The 21,467-nt window shown below is 40.3% G+C and overlaps 1 protein-coding gene across 1 annotated transcript in view; it reads left to right on the plus strand.

Moving 5' to 3' along the window:
- Positions 1 to 1,493: 1,493 nt before the first annotated feature.
- The window catches only part of PDCD6IP (programmed cell death 6 interacting protein), a 57,169-nt gene continuing 37,195 nt past the window's right edge, over positions 1,494 to 21,467 (plus strand). The window contains exons 1-4 of the mRNA XM_081071419.1: positions 1,494 to 3,422; positions 4,923 to 6,135; positions 13,882 to 13,936; positions 15,584 to 15,653. Coding sequence (XP_080927545.1) covers positions 5,927 to 6,135; positions 13,882 to 13,936; positions 15,584 to 15,653 — 334 coding nt within the window. The 5' untranslated portion in view covers positions 1,494 to 3,422; positions 4,923 to 5,926. The remainder of the gene's footprint in view (positions 3,423 to 4,922; positions 6,136 to 13,881; positions 13,937 to 15,583; positions 15,654 to 21,467) is intronic.

Here is a 21,467-nt window from a genome sequence, read left to right on the forward strand (position 1 = left end):
GTTTACCCTGAGAGTGTGAAGTAAGCAAGTGAGAACACTTCATTTACCTTTTGCCCTTCACTTTCTCTCAGACTCTTCCTCTTAGCATCCAAAGGGCTTTCTTTCTTGCATTACAGGAACTTTCCTTACATCAAATCCTTGTCCTATTTATTCTCTCATTCATTGTAAAAACTACTATAGTATTCTGGATTTGGCTTCTGTAAGCCTCTTTTCTCCTCAAGAAAGATTGGCTCCTTCAAAAATCACAGGTGCTTTCTTTCAGGCTGTTGTGTCAACATAGACTTGGAAAACTCTATTTTGAAACTTAAAGCTGTTACCAGCAGGGTTCTGTCCTTTCAGAGAGACAATTATTTCCATTGGTTCAATCAATGCGTGTAAGGTTGGGCCCACCAGATAGGGATTGTCAGGGAGGAAAATCTATGGATTTAATATCCACCAAAATATTACACTGAGAATACATTCTAAGAACACAATTTATGAAGTTCCAATACATAGATGGGGAATTGGTGATACTCTATGCAAATTTGGAAGCAGTGAAACTCATCCTTGGAATGCGTCACTAGTGTTCCCCAACATCCAATTCTCCCTTCCTTCCCAGGGATACAGAAAGCTACCCTTCCCAGTTTCACTGCAGTTTGACGGGGTCAAGTGAGAGGTCTAGGCATTGAAATGTGAGTGGATGTGAGAGGCCTAGCGCAGTGAAAAGCTGCTGTTTGGTGCTATGGATTCCCTCTTACCCTCTAACCGTGGAGTGTCATGTGGAGATGGCTAAGCTACAAGATCAAACTAGTCTGGATTACTGAGACACCACTTGGAGGACAGCTATCCTGGACAGTTTCCTGTCCCATTAGACTTTGTGTGAGCAAGAAACAAATGTTTATTATGTTAAGAAACTAAGATTTTGAAATTGATTATTATGAGACGACGAGCCAGCCTATCCTAATATACCATCCTCTTTTGGCCACTGGCTTATGCCTAATTAATAAAGGTATCAGTTATAGGGGAAGGTGTGTTATTTTGATAGGAGAAATCTAAATGTTTTTACAAGTAGTGAAGCTTAATTACTCATTCAAAAATATTTACTGACTGCTTAGAATGTGCCAAGTACTGGAAATACAACAGTATCATAACAAACACAGTTTTTGACCTCCTGGAGCTTATATTCTAGTGGGGAAGTCAGAGAAAAATTAAATCAACAAAATACTTGCAAGTTAGGATAAATGTTATGAAGGAAATAAACAAAGGCTGAGCTAGATATTAACAAGTGGGGAATCTACTATAGATGGCATCATGTGGGGCAGACATTTCAACAGAACTATGCAGGGGGAAGTATTTTTAGTCACATGAGCAAAGAAAGATCTTCCTGAGCTTGAAAAACTAAAATAAGACCCATATGACTGGGCAGTAATAAATGAGGAACAAGTGGCGAAATATGAAATTGAAGAGCTATGCAGAGACAGATCATGCTATGTTAAGGAGTTTGTATTTTTTTTCTAAGTTCCATCAGATAGGATTGTCTTAATCTTCTCTGGATCAATGCCACAAAATTAATCACATCTATGTTCTTTTCCTTTTTCCCTCCATCTGCCTCAACGATTAACAAAATTCTCATCTTTCTGACAGTTAATCCCTCCCCTTGTATCCTCCTGCTCTGGTTACCCTTTCCTCTCCTTTTACCATTCACTTTGCTCCTTTGGCTATGTTCAGATCTTCTGAATCTTCATTCTCTCTCCAATGGATCAGTCCAGTCAACCAACCTACAAGAGCTCTATTTTCTTCTGTTGCAAAAGACACTGAATCTGATGCTGTATTTCCTGATAGCTTTTGACTTATTTCTATTTCATTGTGTTCCTTTATAGTTCCAGGGGCTTAAAAATAATTTGTATGCTAACTGTTTATTCCCAAACAAGGCCTCCTCCTGGAGCTCTCATCTCATACCCAACTGTCAATTTAATGACTCCATTTGAAAGCTTGGGTATAAATACTCTCCATCCCGTGCCCCATCAGTGGATTATCCATCAGTTTTCCTTATAGTATCACTAAATCATTCCACCAACCACTCAGATGTGCAGGCCTGATCATGGGGAGCCATCCTGGATCACTTCCTTTCCTTCACCTTTGTATCTTGTTTATCAGTAAATTCTTCAATGTTTAACTAAAAAATATATCAACTTGGCTCACTCCTGTTAATGATAGCTTTCATGGTCTCGTGTCTAGATTTCATGAATGGTTTCATGATTTGCTTCCCAGTTTCCATCTTGCCATCGAATGCATTCTCTACACAGCTGCCAGAATAGCTATTTTACTTTAACCTAGAATATTTTGATGAAAACAAATTTTTAAAAATTTGGTAAAATAAACTTTTATAATAAAAGTAGTGTGTATGCTGTAAAAATTACATAAAAAGATAGGCAAACATAAAGAAAATAAAAATATATATTTCTACTTCCAAAGATTACAACCGCTAACACCTTAGGGTACAATCCTTCTAGATCTTTTTTTCATAGCACATAAAAGCACATACATGCAGTTTGTAACCAAAATGAGATATTGTAATATATATACTGTTCTGTGACTTGCTCTTTCCAGTTAATGATCTCCACCTTCCATGGCAATACATTTTCATCTTATCCTCAGTCCATTTATATTCACATTTCCTCAAGAGTCCTGAAAATGCATTTTATAGGTGGTCTGTTCAATCCAGGATTCAATCTAGACTCAAAATTCTTTTCATAGAACAGTGGCTTTTTTCAAAACAATAAGTTGTTGAAGAAGGGCCAGTTAGCCTGCAGGATGTTTTTTACCTTCTGGATTTGTTTGGTTACTTCCTATGGTATCATTTACTTTGTTCTTCTACCCCCCTGTATTTCTTATACATTGTGTTAGATGCAAAGTTTGGATAGATTCAAGTTAAACATTTTTTTCCTGGAATATATCACAGAGGACACTGTATAGTTCATACTTCATCCTAACAAGAGATACAATATCAGATTGATGCACAGGGTGGCCTTTTAAAATTAATTGTATAATGTCACTATTGCTTAAATGCCATTTAGTTTCCTTTGCTTTATTCTACAATACAAATTCTTTAACTTGGCATACAAGTTTCTGAATGTTTTGACGTTTGCTTACTTTTCCAAATTTATTTCATTCCATTCTTTACTTGCTTTGTAATTTTTTGCTTCAACACCCTGGACATGGAAAATGCTGCCCCCCTAGGGCCTTTGCACTTGCTACCCCTTGCTCTGGGATGTTCTACCTTGCCAGTCTTCCCTTCTTGTAATGTCAAGGCTTTTTTCAAACTGAAAGTCATTTTAAGTTTACCTTCTCAGAAAAGACTTCAATTATCCTGTTTTAATTAGGTTCTTCCAAAGGACCCTAATATCCTACATCCCAAGAATCCTGTGGGGACAGAGCCAGGAGTGCAGTTTCCAGGCTCTTGTCCTCACGTGGAAAGGTGCTGGCTCAGGTAGTAAATGGCCATCAACTGTGATTGGATGGCCATCAGCTGTGGCTAGTTGGCTGTCAGCTGTAACGACTGGCCACTAATATAACTGCTGTGGCTACGCTAGCAGAAAATAGGGGTTAGCAAGAAGATAGGGGGCTGGCAAGAGCAGACAGCAGTTAGCACGGTGGAGTGCGGGTTGTGGATTGCAGAGTAGTGGACAGCAGGTTGCAGGTCATGTGACTCCAGCCTCCAGTGAGACTGTAGTGCCATCAGTGAGAATATAGTGGTATGACTCCCCTATCTATGGCTCCGTGGGTGTTCCTTTTTGGCCTCACCCTATCCTGTGTTCTTATGTGCAGAGTGGGACCAGAGACCCCGCGTGACACCCCGCATGACACATGGCACAGCGAGCAGGGTACCGTGCCGGCCAAAGGTCTCCGAAGGGTGGTGGAGCATTTTGTCCATATGAACACTCAGTCTCAGGAAGACCAGGAGGAGCAGCTCCTGGAGAGCTGGACCCCCGTGGAGGGGTGGAAAGACATGGAGGGTTCCCCAACCAGCATAGGTCAGAGAAAGCGAAGGTCGTTGCGGCCCTGAGGGCTGGGAAGTGCTTGCTGAGGCAGCCTGGATGTGGGACTTGTAGTCCCAGGAGGAAATGCTTGCTGAGTCCTCAGTGGGAGCTGAGGGTGAGGTCAAGGTCGTCCCTCACCCCCAGGACAGCCCTGGTGAATGACTATGGACTATGGGGAATTGCCTTCCATCCCTAATTTAATGGACCACTTGACTGTTTGCTTGGAAACGTACCACCATGTAGTGGAACTGGCGGATGTTTGCTTTTGTGTCTCGACCAGCCGCCGTGGAGAATGTGTGAGAAAGCCTGGCTGTATCCGGGGAGACTGGTGGTCCCCTAAGAAGCCCAGGAAGTCTGGCTGTGCCCAGAAGTACTGGTGGTGCTCTGAGACTGTGCCCATGAAGTCTGGCTGTGCCCAGAAGTACTGGTGGTGCCCTGAGAGGCCCTGGCTGTATCCAGGGAGACTGGTGGTACGCTATGAAGCCCAGGAAGTCTGGCTGTGCCCAGAAGTACTGGTGGTGCCCTGAGAGGCCCTGGCTGTATCCAGGGAGACTGGTGGTCCCCTAAGAAGCCCAGGAAGTCTGGCTGTGCCCAGAAGTACTGGTGGTGCTCTGAGACTGTGCCCATGAAGTCTGGCTGTGCCCAGAAGTACTGGTGGTGCCCTGAGAGGCCCTGGCTGTATCCAGGGAGACTGGTGGTACGCTATGAAGCCCAGGAAGTCTGGCTGTGCCCAGAAGGACTGGTGGTGCCCTGAGAAACCCTGGCTGTGCCCAGAGAGCCTTGCTGTGTCCAGGATATTGCATTCTCCTCCAGGATCCTTGCACAGGGCCCCTCACGGAAGACCCTTGTCGTGTAGATTGTGAGGTAAGACCCTGTAGGGGTGGAGTGTGGGGACAGAGCCAGGAGTGCAGTTTCCAGGCTCTCGGCCTCACATAGAAAAGTGCTGGCTCGGGTAGTAAATGGCCATCAACTGTGATTGGATGGCCATCAGCTGTGGCTAGTTGGCCGTCAGCTGTAACCTGTAAGCCATTGGCCACTAATATAACTTCTGTGGCTATGCTAGAAGAAAATGGGGGCTAGCAAGCGTGGATTGCAGTTAGCACAGCGGGTTGCGGGTTGTGGATTGCAGAGTTGTGGACAGCAGGTTGCAGACAGTGTGGCTCCAGCCTCCAGTGAGACTGTAGTGCCGTCAGTGAGAATACAGTGGTATGACTCCTGTATGTATGGTTCCGTGGGTGTTGTGTTCCTTTTTGGCCTCACCGTGTCCTGTGTTCTTATGTGGGGAGTTGGACCAGAGACCCCGCCTGACATCCCGCATGACGAACCCTGTTTTTGTACCATATTTTTTTGGTATCTGCGTTCTTATCTTAAGTGTAAGCTGCACAGCGCTGGGGACCTTGCCTTCTAGGCTTATTATGCACTCAGTAGTTGCACATAGCAACCCACTGAACGAATTACCAGAGGTCACAATAACCCTGAGGCTGTAAGTTCCTGCCTAGGTCCCTGTAAACACACCCGGGTGGTATGTATTATAACAGGGGTACCGCACCGAGATGTTCGAGTGGAGGAATGGTTACTTTTAAGTGACAGTGTCTGTCCACCCATCGCAGCAGTAAGAGGGAAGGGGAGAACGCCACCTGCGAAGAAAGCCAGGACCTCATCGCGCAGCCAAGGCCTAGCAGTGCCCAGGTGAGCTGCGCTACCAGCCCGAATCGCTCACGTGACAGCGGGCGGTGCGACGAGGGCGCCTGCGCGGAAGCTCCCGGAAGTGGCCGGAGCCGAATCGCAGGCCGAGCGCACGTCCGTCAGCCGGTGGGTCCGCCAGTCTGCTCGCCGGTGTCCCGCGCTCCCCTGCCTCGCCGCTGTCCCGCAGTTTATTTGGCCGGAAGGCGATCGAGGGGCTCGCCATGGCGACGTTCATCTCGGTACAACTAAAGAAGACCTCGGAGGTGGACCTGGCCAAGCCGCTGGTGAAATTTATCCAGCAGACGTACCCGAGCGGCGGCGAGGAGCAGGCCCAGTACTGCCGCGCGGCGGAGGAGCTCAACAAGCTGCGCCGCGCCGCGCTCGGCCGCCCGCTGGACAAGCACGAGGGCGCGCTGGAGACGCTCCTGAGGTGGGCCTGGGGCCGGGCGCGGGAGGTGGCGTGCGGCCCGCCGCCCCGCTTCCTGCCTTCCTTCCTTCCCTCTCACACCCACGGCCCGGCCGCCGCCCCGCCCTGCGTTGGTGCGGCCGTAGGTGTGGCCGCATTCCTTCCTGGTGAGCGGGCTGCCCCGCTGGCCGCCTGCTCGTCCGGCCGGCCGGCCCGCCCCCGCCCTGGAGCCCTCGGGCTCGGTGGATCTGGATACCTGGGGGGAACGGTCTGCCACACTCTCTCTCGCCACATGGACCCAGGACTAGTGTTCTTTTTTTTTTTTTTCATTTGAGGCGTGGTGGGGGGTCTCTGAGGCTCCCCTCGTCTCCCCCCCCCCATTTTGCATCATCGTCTTAAGACTTTCTTGGCTAGATTTAGATGTCAAAATAGCAGTTGCTTAAGGGAAGTGGGAGAATTGGGACACTGCAATACCCAAATGCCTGTTCTTGTCCATTTGAAATGATCCACCTTCCTAAGGTCATCATAATCAAGTGACAGACGGAGAAGTCCAAAGTGTAGGAGCTACAGTTTTTTTTTGAAATCAAATTTGAGTGACATACCAGAACCTTCCAGCTAAGTTGCGTGCAGTCAGTTTGTTCACAAACAGGTTAGGCACATGATGGAGTAAATTTTGTTCTTCTAGCCAAAGCTGATTGAGCTCATGCTGTATTTAATGAGCGTTCTTGCCTGGTTCTTTTCCAGTGAGGCTAGCAGGGCATTTTTATAGCACTTGATAGTTAAAAAGTTTCTCTGGACTGCCTTGTTAAATGATCTCATTTCCTGTGTGTAACGTTCTTGTTCCACAGGAGAAGTACAGCTGCATTAGGATGTAAGTAAGGGAAGCTCGGGTTGAACTAGCTTGTTTGTTCCAGGGAGTGAAAAGTCCAGGACTTTTGCTTCCTTAGCTTTAGGCGTCACTGGAGATACTCTCGATTCGATGTGGATTTCCTCTTAGGTTTGTTCCTGTATTGGGAGACATGGCCTCTGGCAGCGCTACTGTAATTGCAGGGGTCCGTACCACTCAGAATCATGCATCAGAGTGCTTTTCTCCTTAGCTCTGGTGGAAGTCCATGGGAGGCCTTTGATTGGGGGGGCTTGTGTCCATTTACGATGGTGGAAAATGTACTTAATTCTCTTGTCTCAGTCACTCAGCTGGTTTAATTTATTCATCCTCCGTAGATAAAAGCAGTATGGACTGGGGAAGAGATGGTTCCCCCAAAGGAGCATATTGAATGGATTGCTCAGAGGGATTATGACCTCTTGATGTCAGTTTTAAAGATAAGACTGTTGGGTCCTAAAGATCCTTATATGACACTTAGTACAAGCATTTTTTAAAAGTTAACTTAGGGATACTTACACATTCTTTAGAATTAATACACTTTAAAAAAAATCTCCAAAGCTGTTTTTATGTAGACATGAATAGCATTCAGGGAGAATTTTCCATTAGTAGTATTCAAAAAGCACGAGTGTAATGAGTAGTATGATGACAATCTTGTTGAATAGATTAGGTTTGTTTCGGTCCCAACCCTTAAAGAGCTTGGAGTCTTCAGAGACAATTGGTGCATGGATTTGAGACCCACAGTGGAGAGAATAGTGGATTGTGGTTTTGATGGGGTTTTCCTGTGAACTTTTAAACGTCATTCATTTGTTCATTCCTTTTTTTCTTTTCCCAGGCATAACAGAACTGTTCCTAGGTACTAGGGCTGTTGCAGAGATAGTCTCTTTGAAGCTACCACGTTTCTTTAGTCATCTCCGCATTATCCTCTCCTAGCGCATCATTAGCAACTACTTTTTTTCACTTCTTGCTCTTCTAGTGGGGTTAGGGTAAGCTAATAGACTACTATCTATTAAATTTTATAGTGGAGGGTCGGCCGGTGGCTCAGGTGGTTGGAGCTCCGTGCTCCTAACTCCAAAGGCTGCCGGTTCGATTCCCACATGGGCCAGTGGGCTCTCAACCACAACCAAAGGTTGCCAGTTCGATTAAAAAAATATATATATATAGTGGAGGTGTGTACAAAAGTTCTTTGGGTACATATGCTGTAAAAAACATTTGTGAGATGTTCATTTCAATCAAGCAGAATATCTTTTAATAATTATTTTTGGATAATTGTGTAAACTGAACGTTAATTAACACATTTTAAACTTAATGAACTTTTAAATACAATTTTCATAAAGGAGGGGGTAAGCTAATTTCTAAAAAATAGAAGCTAGCTTGGTAAATACATAGCTCTGCAAACAGGTCCAGTAATGGACTTGCCTTTTTATTTTTACTAACATGTAGAGGCTCTATTAAAATTTCCTAAAATATACATTTATGTGTATGATATTGAGAATAAACATCATGCCTTATGAAGTGGCTTTGACTAAAAGTTAACTAGAAGAGCCTTAGTAAACGGTGAGCTTTACTCTAGGGTGATCAGATGGAAACCTGCTGGTTTTTTTGGGGGGAAACTCCAGATAGCATCGTCTGTGTCTTTTGTGGCGATTAGTTTCTTTAGAGAGAAAGCTTCCAGTCTTCTTCCATGAAAAAGCCTCGTTATCAACTTTCTGAAATTTGATCGGGGGAATGGAGGTTGGGGATCTCAATAATTACGTGTGCAATCTTTTATATCTATTTTTAGTGCGGCGCCTGTATTAGGTTTTTATTCAGCTGCATGTGATAGATCTCAAATTATCAGGGAGTTAAATTATGATTTTATTCCTGTAAAAAGTTGGTAGGTAGGTAGTTCTGGTAGTCCAGGGCTGGTATAGTGGTTCTGTGAAGTTCGTCAGGCTCCGGCTCCCTCCAGCTGTCTGCTCTGCAAAACCTGGACTCTTTGTCCTTAGGGTCCAGATAGCAGTCAGGCTCAAGTTTCAGACAGTGGGGTAGAGGAAGAGAAAGGAGGCGTAGGGCTCGGCCTTCCGGATGTTTCCTGGAAACTGCCCCGCAATACTCTGTGCATATATTACTGACGTTATGAATGTCCACATCTCATAGAAAGGTAGGATAGGAAAAGGAATTTTTATTAAAGGCAGCCACATACCCAGCTGAAATCTGGGGTGCTGTTAGGAAGGAAGGAGACAGAATGTGCAGGCAATTAGCCTCAGTCCCCATCCGCCCCACTTAGCTGTGCTCATCACCACCTTAGCTGTACTTCACATCCCTAACATTTCTTGGGAGTAAACCTACCCTCTGGGTAGAGGACCTGGTAGCCTGAAGGTTTCTTTCAAAGATTTTTCCACCACACCTTCTCTTCCCACCCTCACACTGAATTCCTGCCTTCAGTGGTACCTCATGCTTCTTAATTCAGACCCTTGCTGGCTTCTCTGGCATGATTTGGCTCATACTTTGTTAGCTCACTTCCCTCTAGGCAGTTAGAATTTTGGCTTTCTATGCTTCATTCATGTTTCACCTTTTAGAAAAAGTCACTGAAACCTCTTGTATGCTGTTGTGCCCTTTCCCATTCTTTTGGTCCTTGTGAATTTTTATCTTTTTAATTTCTTTTTTTAGTGGAATTTTGGGAGGAAGCAGAAAAGGGTGTTTGTGCAGCAGTTTGTTTTAAGTGGAAGAGGAGGGTATCTGCATTTTTCAACTCTCCACAGTGGTTGTATCAATTTACATTCCCATCAGCAGGAATTGTGACTTTGTTTTTTTTGTTTGTTTGTTTGTTTTTTACCTGCATATCCTTCCTAATACTCGCTGATTAATAATTCAGATTATTGCTTTTTGCTCAACTGATGGATGAGAGATGGTACGTTATTTTAGGTTGCAGTACCCTGATTTCTCTGAGGTCCAGCATCTTCCATTTACTCTTCAGTTTCTTTTTCTGTGAATTGCCTGTTCTTTTTCTTTGCCCATTTTATAGGCTGCTTGTGTTTTCCTCACTGATTTTTAGGAGTAATTTACCTTTTCTGGCTGTTTATCCTCTTCCATTATATATATTGCAAATCTCATTTTCAAATCTGTTACTTGTCTCTTACTTGTCTTTATGATATCTTTTTGTCACACAGAAGTCCTTGCAAAATGTTTTATTTTCTTCATAATCTGTAGTTACAATTTTTTTTCTTATTCCTAATGTTTCTCATATATTATATATGACTTTCCCTCCTTGATCAGATTTGCTAAAGGTTTGCACTTTTTTCTTTGTCCAAACTAAATCTGTTTTGTTTTGTTTTCTGCTATTGTCATTCACTTATTTTCTTTTTCTTCTTCCTTTTTGTGTTGAATGATTAACTTTTCATCTTTTTTGTTTTTCTAATACATTTATTTTAGGACTGTCTTTTCTGAGTCTGCTTTTGGCTGCATTCAACTGATTTTTGATATGTTGTATTCTCATTGATATTTATTTTTTAATAGTTGGTAATTTTAGTTTTGTTTTCTTTAACTCGAGTCATTTATATAGACTTGGTAAAATTTTTAAATAGATCAGTCTGTCACACTTTTGTGGGTTAAAATTTAGTTTGTTGCATTGGGGAAATATCTGTTTTGTTTGTAAAATAAAATTGATGGAACTAGTCGCACAATTTCTGAAAATTTTTCCAAGCGCTGGTGTTTTATAGACCAGGAAAGAAATACTGTTCTATTTGACTTCAGAATTATTGCTTACATTCTGATTATTGGTTTTGAGGTGAAGATACTGAGATAATCTTGCACTAATAACATTGCTGCAATTTGTAAATCAAATAGGGTAGAAAATGTAAAGATACCACACCTTATCCCTCATTTCTTTAATTTTCTTCATAGCACTTATCACTGTCTACTATATTATATTTTCACTTATGTTGTTTGTCTATCCCTCTAGCAGGAAGCTTCTCATGGGTACACATTTTAAAATGCTTCTGTACTGCTGAATTCCTGTGTCCTAGAACTGTGGTGCATAGTAAGCTCTTAGTATAGTAGGTGTGACAATTTAGTTCGCAAACTCATCCTAGAAAAAGTGCTACCTACCTCATTGCTGAATATCACCATGGTGACCTTCGAAGTCCTCCCCTTGGGAAGCTGTGCACTGACGCCAGCGCCTAGTCCACCCTTCAAAGCAAATGTGGAACTCTTTCTGGAATGGCCATCAGAGCGGTTGTCATATTACCCTTGATGTCCTGAATGTCATTAAAATGTCTTCTTTTCAATATTTCCTTTATCTTTGGGTAAAGAAAGAAGTCACTGGGGGCCAGATCAGGGGAGTAGGGAGGGTGTTCCAATACAGTTATTTGTTTACTGGCTGAAAATTCCCCCACAGACAGTGCCGTGTGAGCTGGTGCAGTGTCGTGATGCGAGAGCCATAAATTGTTGGCAGAAAGTTCAGATTGTCTAACTTTTTCTCACAGCCTTTTCAGCACTTCCAAATAGTAAACTTGGTTAACTGTTTGTCCAGTTGGTACAAATTCATAATGAATAATCCCTCTGATATCAAAAAAGGTTAGCAACATTGTTGTAACAAGTTCGTGAACTTAATTGTCAGCCCTCTTTTATTTGTTGAACGAATGAATGAGAAAAGGCTTCTCTGATGACACGTCAGCCTAGACAAGAGAGGTAGAAAATTGTGATGGGAAGTTTCTAGGTACAGAGAAAAACGTGTGTGAAGGCCTGGGGCCAGGAGAGAGCATAGACTTCAGCGGCTAGGATGAATGGTGAGTACTCTGAGGTGAGGCTTGGAGAGTTGAGTGATGGCCAGGTAATGCTAGACCTTGCCAGCGTTTTTGGATGTAGTTTTAAGAATAGTGGGAATCCATTAAAGGGTTTGAGCACTTAATACTTCAGAGTTTGTTTCCTAAGTACAGGAACACGCTCCTATATAACAACAGTACAACTTTCAAAATCAGGAAATTAACATTGGTTGAATATTACCATTTAATCCATAGATTCCATTAAAAAGTTGTCAGTTCTCCCAATAATGTCGTTTACAGGTGCACAATTGAATCCAGAATCCTGTGTGGCCTTTAGTTGTTGTCTCTTTAGTTTTCTTCAGCCTGGAAACAGTTCTTGTTTTTCCTTATCTTTCACGACCTTGACATTTTTAGAGAGTACAGGCTAGTTACTTTGTAGAATGTCCCTTATTAAGGATTTGTCTCATATTTTCGTGTGACTAATGCATTTTGGGGCAGTAGTACCACCAGAGTGATGCCATGTTTTTTTTTAATGCTATCAGGAAGAACAGAATGTTGATTTGTTCTGTTGCTGGTAATGTTCATTTTTATGGCTTGGTTAAGACGGTGTCTGCCAGGTTTCTTAACCTTATAGTTAATAAATGTGTTGTAATAGTATTTTGTGGGGAGACACTTTGAGACTATAATGTCCTGTTTTCATCTGACTTTCGTGTTTTAGCATCCATTGATGAATCTTACCTGAATCGGATACTATACTCTGAAAGGTACCAAATAGTGATTTTTCTTACTTGCTTATTTTTTCTAGATTTATTAGTTGGCATTGTACAGTGTGGTAGAGCTTTTCCTAGTGACCTGTTTATTTTACTTCAGAATGGTGATCTTATTTTCCTCCATGGGTTATGATTTGTTATTTATTTTATTTAAATTGTTCTAGACTTTGCTAGTGGGAGTCCCCTGAAGCTAGGGGACTGTGTCCTTTTGATGTGTCCTCATTATTTTTTGAGTGCTTCCTTAGCTTTTGGACATAGCAAGATGTCTTAGGCTTGAGTCTTCAGTTTTCTCAGTCTCCGTGGTGAGTCAGCTATATAAGGAGAACTGGCTCCTTTTAACGCAGAGCATTATTTATCTGGGCACTAGGTGTGCTTATTACTACTAGGTGTTACTGCTGCTAGACCCTCTCAGCATATACATTTAGGACACACACACACACACACATTTTTCCACAGTATTACAAAGTGGGTTTACACTGATACTTCCATTTCCAGTCCAAAGCCACAGAGTTTATTCTAGCCTTCTCCCTTCTCTTATTAGTAACTCCTTTCTCTTATAGAAACCTGGCTCCCATTATGTTTGATGTAGTTCCTTAATTGCTCAATTCTTCCTGTTTGTAACAAAACTCATGGCCATGCCAGCCAAAAATTTAGTTTCAGACATGTTGCCTTTCTCTCCAAAGACTTGGCCTCAGAAATAACCATTGGGAAGATAGCCCCGATGAAGGGATTGCGGTGCAGGGAGATAAGGGAAGGAGCACATTGTAGAGGCCAGTTAGAAAGCTTGGACTTAGATACATCCTTATCCCCTTTGCTAGTTCAGTGGTCATCTTGATGAAGGGGAAGACTGCTTCATGTTTGATGATCCTTCTGGCTGTTCTGTGGAGAACAGGTTGAAAAGAATCAGGGCGGAGAAAACAAGATAGGCTGGCTAGGGAACTTTTGAGTTAGGCTTCTTTAAAGGGAGGGTAGTCGCTTTGGTGAACTGTGTGGCAGTGGTGGAGATGGACAGAAGTGGAAATATTAATTTTCCCAGTGGATATAAACAGTTATACTAATAAAAAATATTTTAAGAAATAGTTTGATTTCCTGGGCAGATGTTAGTTTGCTGTTAGCCAATAACAGTTGATAAGTATTTTTCTTTGGTGGTGAGTATGAGTTTTTGTTCCCTGTTTTTTTCATTGCATGCGTTTTAGCTCCTGGGTTACACGTTAAAAGATTATGTTCATTAACTTAAAAATGGCTGATTGAATTTTATTTGTGGGCCACTTGAAGTAAGCATGAATAATTTTAGTATACTCTTTAACCAGTTGTATTTGCATAAATGCGTATAATATTGAGCTCTGGTAATTTTTAATTTTGCTCTCTTTTTTAGATACTATGATCAGGTCTGTGCCATTGAACCTAAGTTCCCATTTTCTGAAAATCAGGTAAGTCATTTATTTAATTTGTTTCAAAATTATATGATAATGGCAAATCACCCATTTTCTCCCACCCATGGTATCGTTTTATTAAAATAAATGGTGTCTCTTCACTATCTTTAGGTTTTTATGAGACTTTTATACAAATTGGAAGCTTTTAGGCTCATCTGATATGAATCTATGTCTTTTTGAAGAATGTCTCCTGGAACTCTATTCATGTCATTCCTCAGTCACTTCTGGGCTCACGTATAGCATTGGACTGCTTTTCTTTCTCTCTCTCTCTCTCTCTCTCTCTCTCTCTCTCTCTCTCTTTCTCTCTCGCCCTCCCTCCCTCCCTCCCTCCCTCCCTCCCTCCCTCCCTCCCTCCCTCCTTCCCCCTCCCTCCCTCCCTCCCTTCCTCCCTCTTCCCTCTTTTCCTTCCTTTCTTTCTTTTTTTTTTACTGCATTTCATATCAATAAGACCTACTGACTAATTAATCTACAGTGTCCTTTAGCTTTTACAGAATTAAGGAAATTATATAAATCAGAAAGTATTAGTCTCAGTTTATGTATTTAAAAAATTGTTCAAGTACCTAAATGTAAACAAATTGCATACAATTTGTATACAATGTGCTGTTGTGATTAGATGTTACACTGTAAGAATGTCAACTTTACTTTTTCTAAAAGGCTGGATAGTGAACATGCTGATGGATTACAATTTTATTTGGGAACCTTGAAAGTTTTTAATTTCTACATTTCTAAATTTTAAAATGAAAAATACATTAAATATTCTAGTAATAAAGTTTTTATAGGTGTAATATGTTGAGATTTGCTTTAAAATACTGCAGGAAAAAAGTATGTGTGTTTGGGGTGGTGGGGATGGATGGGCAGCGAAAGTGGGGGTGGGGTAGATGAATCAAAAAGGGCAAAAGGGTAAAATTGGTAATGGGGATATGGGGGTTCATTATGTTATTCTTTCTAGTTTTGTGTGTTTGAAAATTAATCTAGAGTTAGAAAATTAGATTGTCATATATAATTTAAAAGAGGCTAAGTTCTTTTAAACCTTCATGTGTGGACTATTTTAGAAGCCTGAGATGTGGTTTTTTGTTTTATTAAGTAAACTCTTTATTCATGTATAACAGATATATAGAAAAGTGAACATATCTTATGTATAGCTTGAATCTTCACAAAGCAAATACATGTATAATATAATCATTGCTGAGATCAAGAAATAAAATGTTACTTTACCCATCCACCAAAGATAAGCATTCTCTTTTGTCATCATGGAATAGTTTTTAACTTTATCTTCTGGGAAACCTGTAATACTTACTTTATTGCCTGTGCTTCTCTTGGCTTATATGACAAGCATTTATTAAGTTCCTATTCTGTTCAACCCATTGTTTGTTAATAAAGATGAATAAGATCGTGTTTTCTGGAGAAGACAATATGTACAATTACTGAAGCAGAGTGACCATTTGAAATAACTTAGTGCCAGTATTTTATTTGAAAAAAAAATTACAAAACAGGAAAATGAATTGATTGGCTAGAGAAGATAATATTTTAGATAGGTTGAAGCTTTTGTCTTTTTCCTCATTATGGGTTTTTCTTTGAAAGAGACTTAATATTTGATGAGATACAAGAAGGTAACATAGTTTTCCATTTTCTCTTTTTATTAAGATCTGCTTGACGTTTACATGGAAGGATGCTTTTGATAAAGGTTCACTTTTTGGAGGATCTGTAAAGTTGGGTATGTAATTTTTTAATTAAAACTGGTAGGAAACTTGGTCTAAACACTTTGTTTTAGGTTTTAAAAATTGCTTTCCAAATGACTCTATTTAAGTAATAAGATGTTTTACATTTCATTTTCTTTTTAACTTCAACTTTCAATGCAATTTCCAAATATTTGTAGAGAGCCTATGCCTTGCCAGGCACTGTCCTAGTTATAAAAGTGAGTAAGACAGTTGTACTCAGGCTGGTTGGGAAGACAGTTGATCAGTCTATGAACAGACTTGGGGGAGCATGGATGAGGAAATTAATTCTGTCTGTTTTAAATAAGCAGTGTTGGAGTTATACCTTGAAGGATAAATTTGTTTTTTCCAGGTAGAAAATAACATTACAGGTAGAACATTATAACTAAAGGTCGTAAGAGTGAAAGCTTTTTAACTTGGCAAGTTAACCTCTCTGTGTCTTCCTTTTCTCTTGTGTGTGAAGTGGGGACTAGTACTGTGAAGTACTATTTATCTCACTGGGTTCTTGTGTGGCTCAAATGCATGAATACACGTAAAGTCCTTAGAACAGTGCTCAGTAGATAGTAGCTGCAATGAAAAATTATAATATTGTGTTATATAACCATATGCAATATATTATTACAGTACGTATACATTATAGGATATATACTATATACTATTACATAACAATATTATGCAGGATAAATTATATACATATTACTATTAATTATTGTTAGGGCTTGAAACCATGAGTTGGGGATTACAGAGGGTGAAGACATTGGAAAATAGACTGTGAAGAATTGTAAAGAGTATGCTCCTGAGTTTTGTACTCATCTAGCTTACATGTTCATAGCTAACATTTATTGAGTACTTATTCCACCCAGGCACTGTGGAAGGGGCTTTACACAGACTATCTTACTTCCCCAATAGCCCATTGAGCAAACTGGTTTAGAATGATTAAGTTTCTAAAGTCATATGGTAAGGATTTAATGAAGCTGGATATGAATCCAGAAACTATGAAGAAATAGACCAGTTAGAAATGGTGAGAGATGGATGAAATTAAACAAGGTGTATATATATGACCCACATATATATATATATGTGGGTCAGAGAAGTGATGGGATTGAGAGACATTTCAGAGGTGAAACTGACTGGGTCTGCTGTCAGTCAGAGGGAAGAGTAAGAGTTAAGGGTCTACTTTAAGATTTATAACTTGGTTTGACCGTTAGATATTTATTCCTTTCAATAGACAGGTTGAGTTTGACTTTTCTGTGTTTTCTCTAGGTAGAAATTGTTCTTTGACATTTGGAAATAATAGATTTAAAGCTCAAAAGAGGTACAGACATGGTTTTGGGAACAGTTATCATTAAATGATAAAACATTTATCTCCTCTGGTAGAGTATAGATTGGGAAAAGTGTGAAAGCCAGAGCCAGAGAATATAACATTCAGGGGAAACGGTGGAAGAGAGTCCTGGGAATGAGGTTGAGAAAAAGCTTTCAGATCTCAGAAGAACCAGGGCAAAATAGAGACATGGAATTGAATGCCAGGAGATGTTTCAAAGTCATGGAGGCCAGTGGTTTCCAAACCTGGCTCACATTAGAATTACCTGGCGAAATGTTAAAGATGCACTGGTATCTTTAAGGATAAAGTTACAGAATGCCAGATGTAATAGGAAATTTCAAGGTGAGAGGCACTGGAATTAGAATCTGAAAATATCTCCAGGTGACTCTGATGTTCATCCAGCTTGGAACACTATTGACAGAGGTCAAGTCATGTAAGGTTGGAGAAGTCACTGGATTTGGCAATGAAAAAAATTTCACTAAGGTTATGCTAAAGCAGCCAAATTGTGTCAGTTTGAGAGGTGGAAGAGAAGTGATGAAATGGAAACAGCAAATGTGGGTTATTTCGGAAAATTTGCAGTAAAGGTTTTAGGATAAAGGTAGCATTATGCTGAGAGAGAGGCAAGGTCAAGAAAAGTTTTTAGTGCTGTTGTGACAAGCAAACTGGTAGGCTGAGTATAGGGAGCCAATGGCAGGAGAACTAGCGGATACCTAAGTGAGGTAGATTAAATGATGATCCGAGTTCCTGGAAGAAGTGGGAGGCAAAAAAAAAAGTGTACATAAAGCAGGAGGTACTCCATCAAGGCATTTCTATTAGCAAATATTGGGAGTTAAATGTCCTTCAATAATACCTTTCTTAAATAAAGCACAAACTACTCATTCATTCGAATATTGTATAATTTTAGAATACTAAGAATGATAATGTAAATATATATTTGACATTTAAAGCTATATCCATGGAATATTGAATAAAAGGCTGTTACAGCTCAGAGCTGCTGTGTTATGAACAGTGGGTAACTCTGGGAGGTGGAGGGTATTGAGTGATTTTTCATTTTCTTCTGTAGTCTTTTTAAACAATTGTTTGACTTTTAGAAAAACTTTATAACAGCTATTTTCATTTTGAAAAGCTTAGTGTGGAAAAAAAAAGAGCTCAGGTACAAATAGAGAAGAGTTGAATATTAGGAAAAAATATCTCTTTGAAGAAAGGAGAATTGAGTATTTTTATTTTGAAAAAAAAAACCTGATTTAAGTGTAGATCTGATAGAAATCATAAAGGAAAAAAGATAAGATTTAATCATAAGAAAAAAATTTTTTTCACAAAGTCTTTTATACATGAGAAATGTTGAAATAAAATGGCAGACTACAGCCTGAGATGATAATGTGTGTGTGTGTGTGTGTGTGTGTGTGTGTGTGTGTGTGTGTGTGTATCTTGCAATTAAAATGTTTATGTATCTCTTACATTGCTTGGACTGTATTTCATTCTTTCGGAAGTTCACTTTTTGTCATGTATTAGGACCAGTTGCTTCATATTTAGCCATGACTTTGTTACACTGCTCTGTGTGTGTGTGTGTGTGTGTGTGTGTGTGTGTGTGTGTGTGTGTGTAGAACTTGCTCCACCACCATACACATCGTGTGCTTTTATCATATTCTGAAGATTTTCTAAACTTTTCAGTCTTACTGTTTATTTCTCTGGAGTCCCCTGCTTCCCGAGAGTCTCACTTATGGCCTTTCTGTTTTTTGCTTGAATCTGGACTGTTTGCTATATAATGCTGCTGCATAACTAACATCCTGGACTGTTACTGCTCCCTTGGTTAGATACACTGTTTTCTGGATATTGTGTCTTCCTCTTTTGCTAGAATACATTCTTAAGTAACTTTCTGAGACAAGGTCAACTTTCTGAATTCCTTTTTTCTGAAAATGTCTGCATTCCGCCCTCACGCGAATTTGGTGTGAAATTCTGGCACCTGGGTGCTTAGGTCAGAAACCTTGGAGTTATTCTTGACACTATTTTGCTTCATTCCCCACATCCAATTAATTTACCAGCAAATCCTATCAGATTTTTCTTTAAAGTACATTCCAAATCCAGTCACCTCTCAGCACCTCTCCTGCTGCCATTCTAGTCAGTCACCACCCCATCAGCACCTCACTGCAGCAGTTTAGTCTCCTGCTTTCACCAGTGCTGCTTCTCTGCAGTCTGTTGTCCACAGTGTGGGCTGAGTGATTCTTTATTTCTGTTCAAAACTCTGCTGACTTCCCACCTCACTCAGAGTGAAAGCTAAAGACTTGACAGCATGAGATGTCCCTCTTTTACCTTCCGGAAATGATTGCCTACCCTTGTGTCCCCTGCTCTCTTTTTTTCCAGCCATCCTGGCCTTAACATATACTTTTTGAATTTATTAGAATTGTTTCTTCAGAACTTGAAGGCATTGTTTCCTTGCCTTTTACTGTCCAGTGTTACTGATGAGAAGTCTGATTTTTGTTTTTTTGTAGGTGACCTGTTTTTTGTTTTTCCCTTGGGAAGATTTTTATAATTTTCTTTCTATCCTTTGTGTTTAGAAATCTCAAAAAATCTAACTGGCTCTCATTTTTCTCGTATCTGGCACTTATTGTTGGCCCTTTCAGTTTGAAGGCTCATATTCCCTTTAGCCCTGGAACATTTCCTTACATTTCTTTGGTAATTTCCTCTTCGCTTTTTTCTCTCTTCTCTTTGTAATGCTGAATTAGTCAGATGTTGGCTTACTGAGCTACTCATAACTCTTACATTTTTCATTTCTTTGACTTTATGGGCTGCCTAGATATTATTTTCTAATATTTCTTTTGAAAAACTTTTAGCAGTCAAGTTTTTAATTTCCAGGAGCCTTTTCTTATTCATGGGTTATTCTTTTTAAAATAACATCGTGTTCTTCTTTTATGGATGTACCATCTTTGAATCTCTTTAAGGATGCTAATTAGGATCTTTGAAATGTTATTTTCTGTTATTGGAATCATCTTTGTTTACTCTGGGCACAGTTTTTCAGTTGACTTTGATCTTTATTTTGTTGCAGGCTCTCCTCACATCCTGGTTATTACAGATTTTTAATATATTTATTTAAGAAATCTCAGTAGCTGCTGTGTATGTCTGCTTCATTTTAGGTTGAGGATGCTAGAATTGGATTGTAGGCAAGCTGAAAACTGGCCACCGTTACAGGGGAGACTACTAAAATACTGTAGCAAGGAAAGTTTTACTTTATGGCACGACTCTGTGGCACACACAGTGGGTTCTGATTCTCCTAGCTGGTTTGTTCAGTGTTTTTGTTTGTTTGTTTGTTTGTTTGTTTTGTAAGGAGCCTTCTGATTATTTTGCTTGCTGCTGGATGCTTGGCACATTAGGTAAGACTCTGGCTATCACTGTGATTGAATCTGTCTTTTTTATTGTGGTTAAAAAAACACAACATAAAACTTGCTATTTTAACCAATTTTAAGTGCAGTAGTGTTAAGTATGTTCATGTTATGAAATAGATCTCCATAACTTTCTGATCTTGCAAAACTGAAACGTTCTCTGTATCCTTTAACAACAACTTTTTTTTCACCCATTCCTCTAATCCCTGATAACCACCATTCTGTTTCTGTTGCTATGGACTTGATTACTTTAGGTACCTCATATAAGAGGAAACGTGCAGTATTTTTTTTTTAATTAGCTTATTTTACTTAGCATAATGTCCTCACAGTTCATCCATGTGGTAGGATGTGACAGGATTCTCTTCCTTTTTAAGGCTGAATAATATGTCATTGTGTGTATTTGTCACATTTGCTTTATCTGTTCATCCCGTCAGTGGACACTTGGGTTGCTTCTACCTTTTGGCTATTGTGAATATTACTGCATGAACAAGGGTGTACACTTGTTGGAGATCCTGCTTTCAGTTCTTTTGGGAAGATACTGAGAAGTAGAATTATTGGATCTTATGGTCATTTTCTAATTTTTTGAGGAACTGCCATACTGTTTCCCACACTGGCTCCACCGTTTTACATTCGCACCAACATTGCACAACAGTTACTGTTTCTCTACCTGCTTGCCAACAATTGTCATTTTCTATGTTTGGATAGAAGCTCTCCAAATGGTTGTGAGGTGTGTAGATTCTCAGTCAGAGTAGTATTTTAAGCAAATGATTTGCAAGCCTTTGAGAGATATATTGACATAAAGGAGTGAGGCATGGGAGGCCCACTAGCAACTCTGGCATTGGCTTAGTTTTGGAGTAGTGAGGAGTTGGTTTAAATGAGTTGGGAAGATACAATTTTGAGAGGAGTGATGGAAAAATGGAATGAATTTATTTGGATTTAAGTGAGAAATGACACAGAATGACTTTTCATCTTGAACCTGACCAATAACAGTGTGGATGTAAAGGGAAAGAAGGAATAATATTATTGATCTTTTGAATTTTAGATGTTGGGAATATTGTTATGGATATAAATGCCTGGCAGGGCAGGTGGAAATATGGGAGCATATTGTGGGTGAG

Source organism: Rhinolophus hipposideros, assembly GCF_964194185.1.
Source record: "Rhinolophus hipposideros genome assembly, chromosome: 14".
NCBI classification, from domain to species: domain Eukaryota; kingdom Metazoa; phylum Chordata; class Mammalia; order Chiroptera; family Rhinolophidae; genus Rhinolophus; species Rhinolophus hipposideros.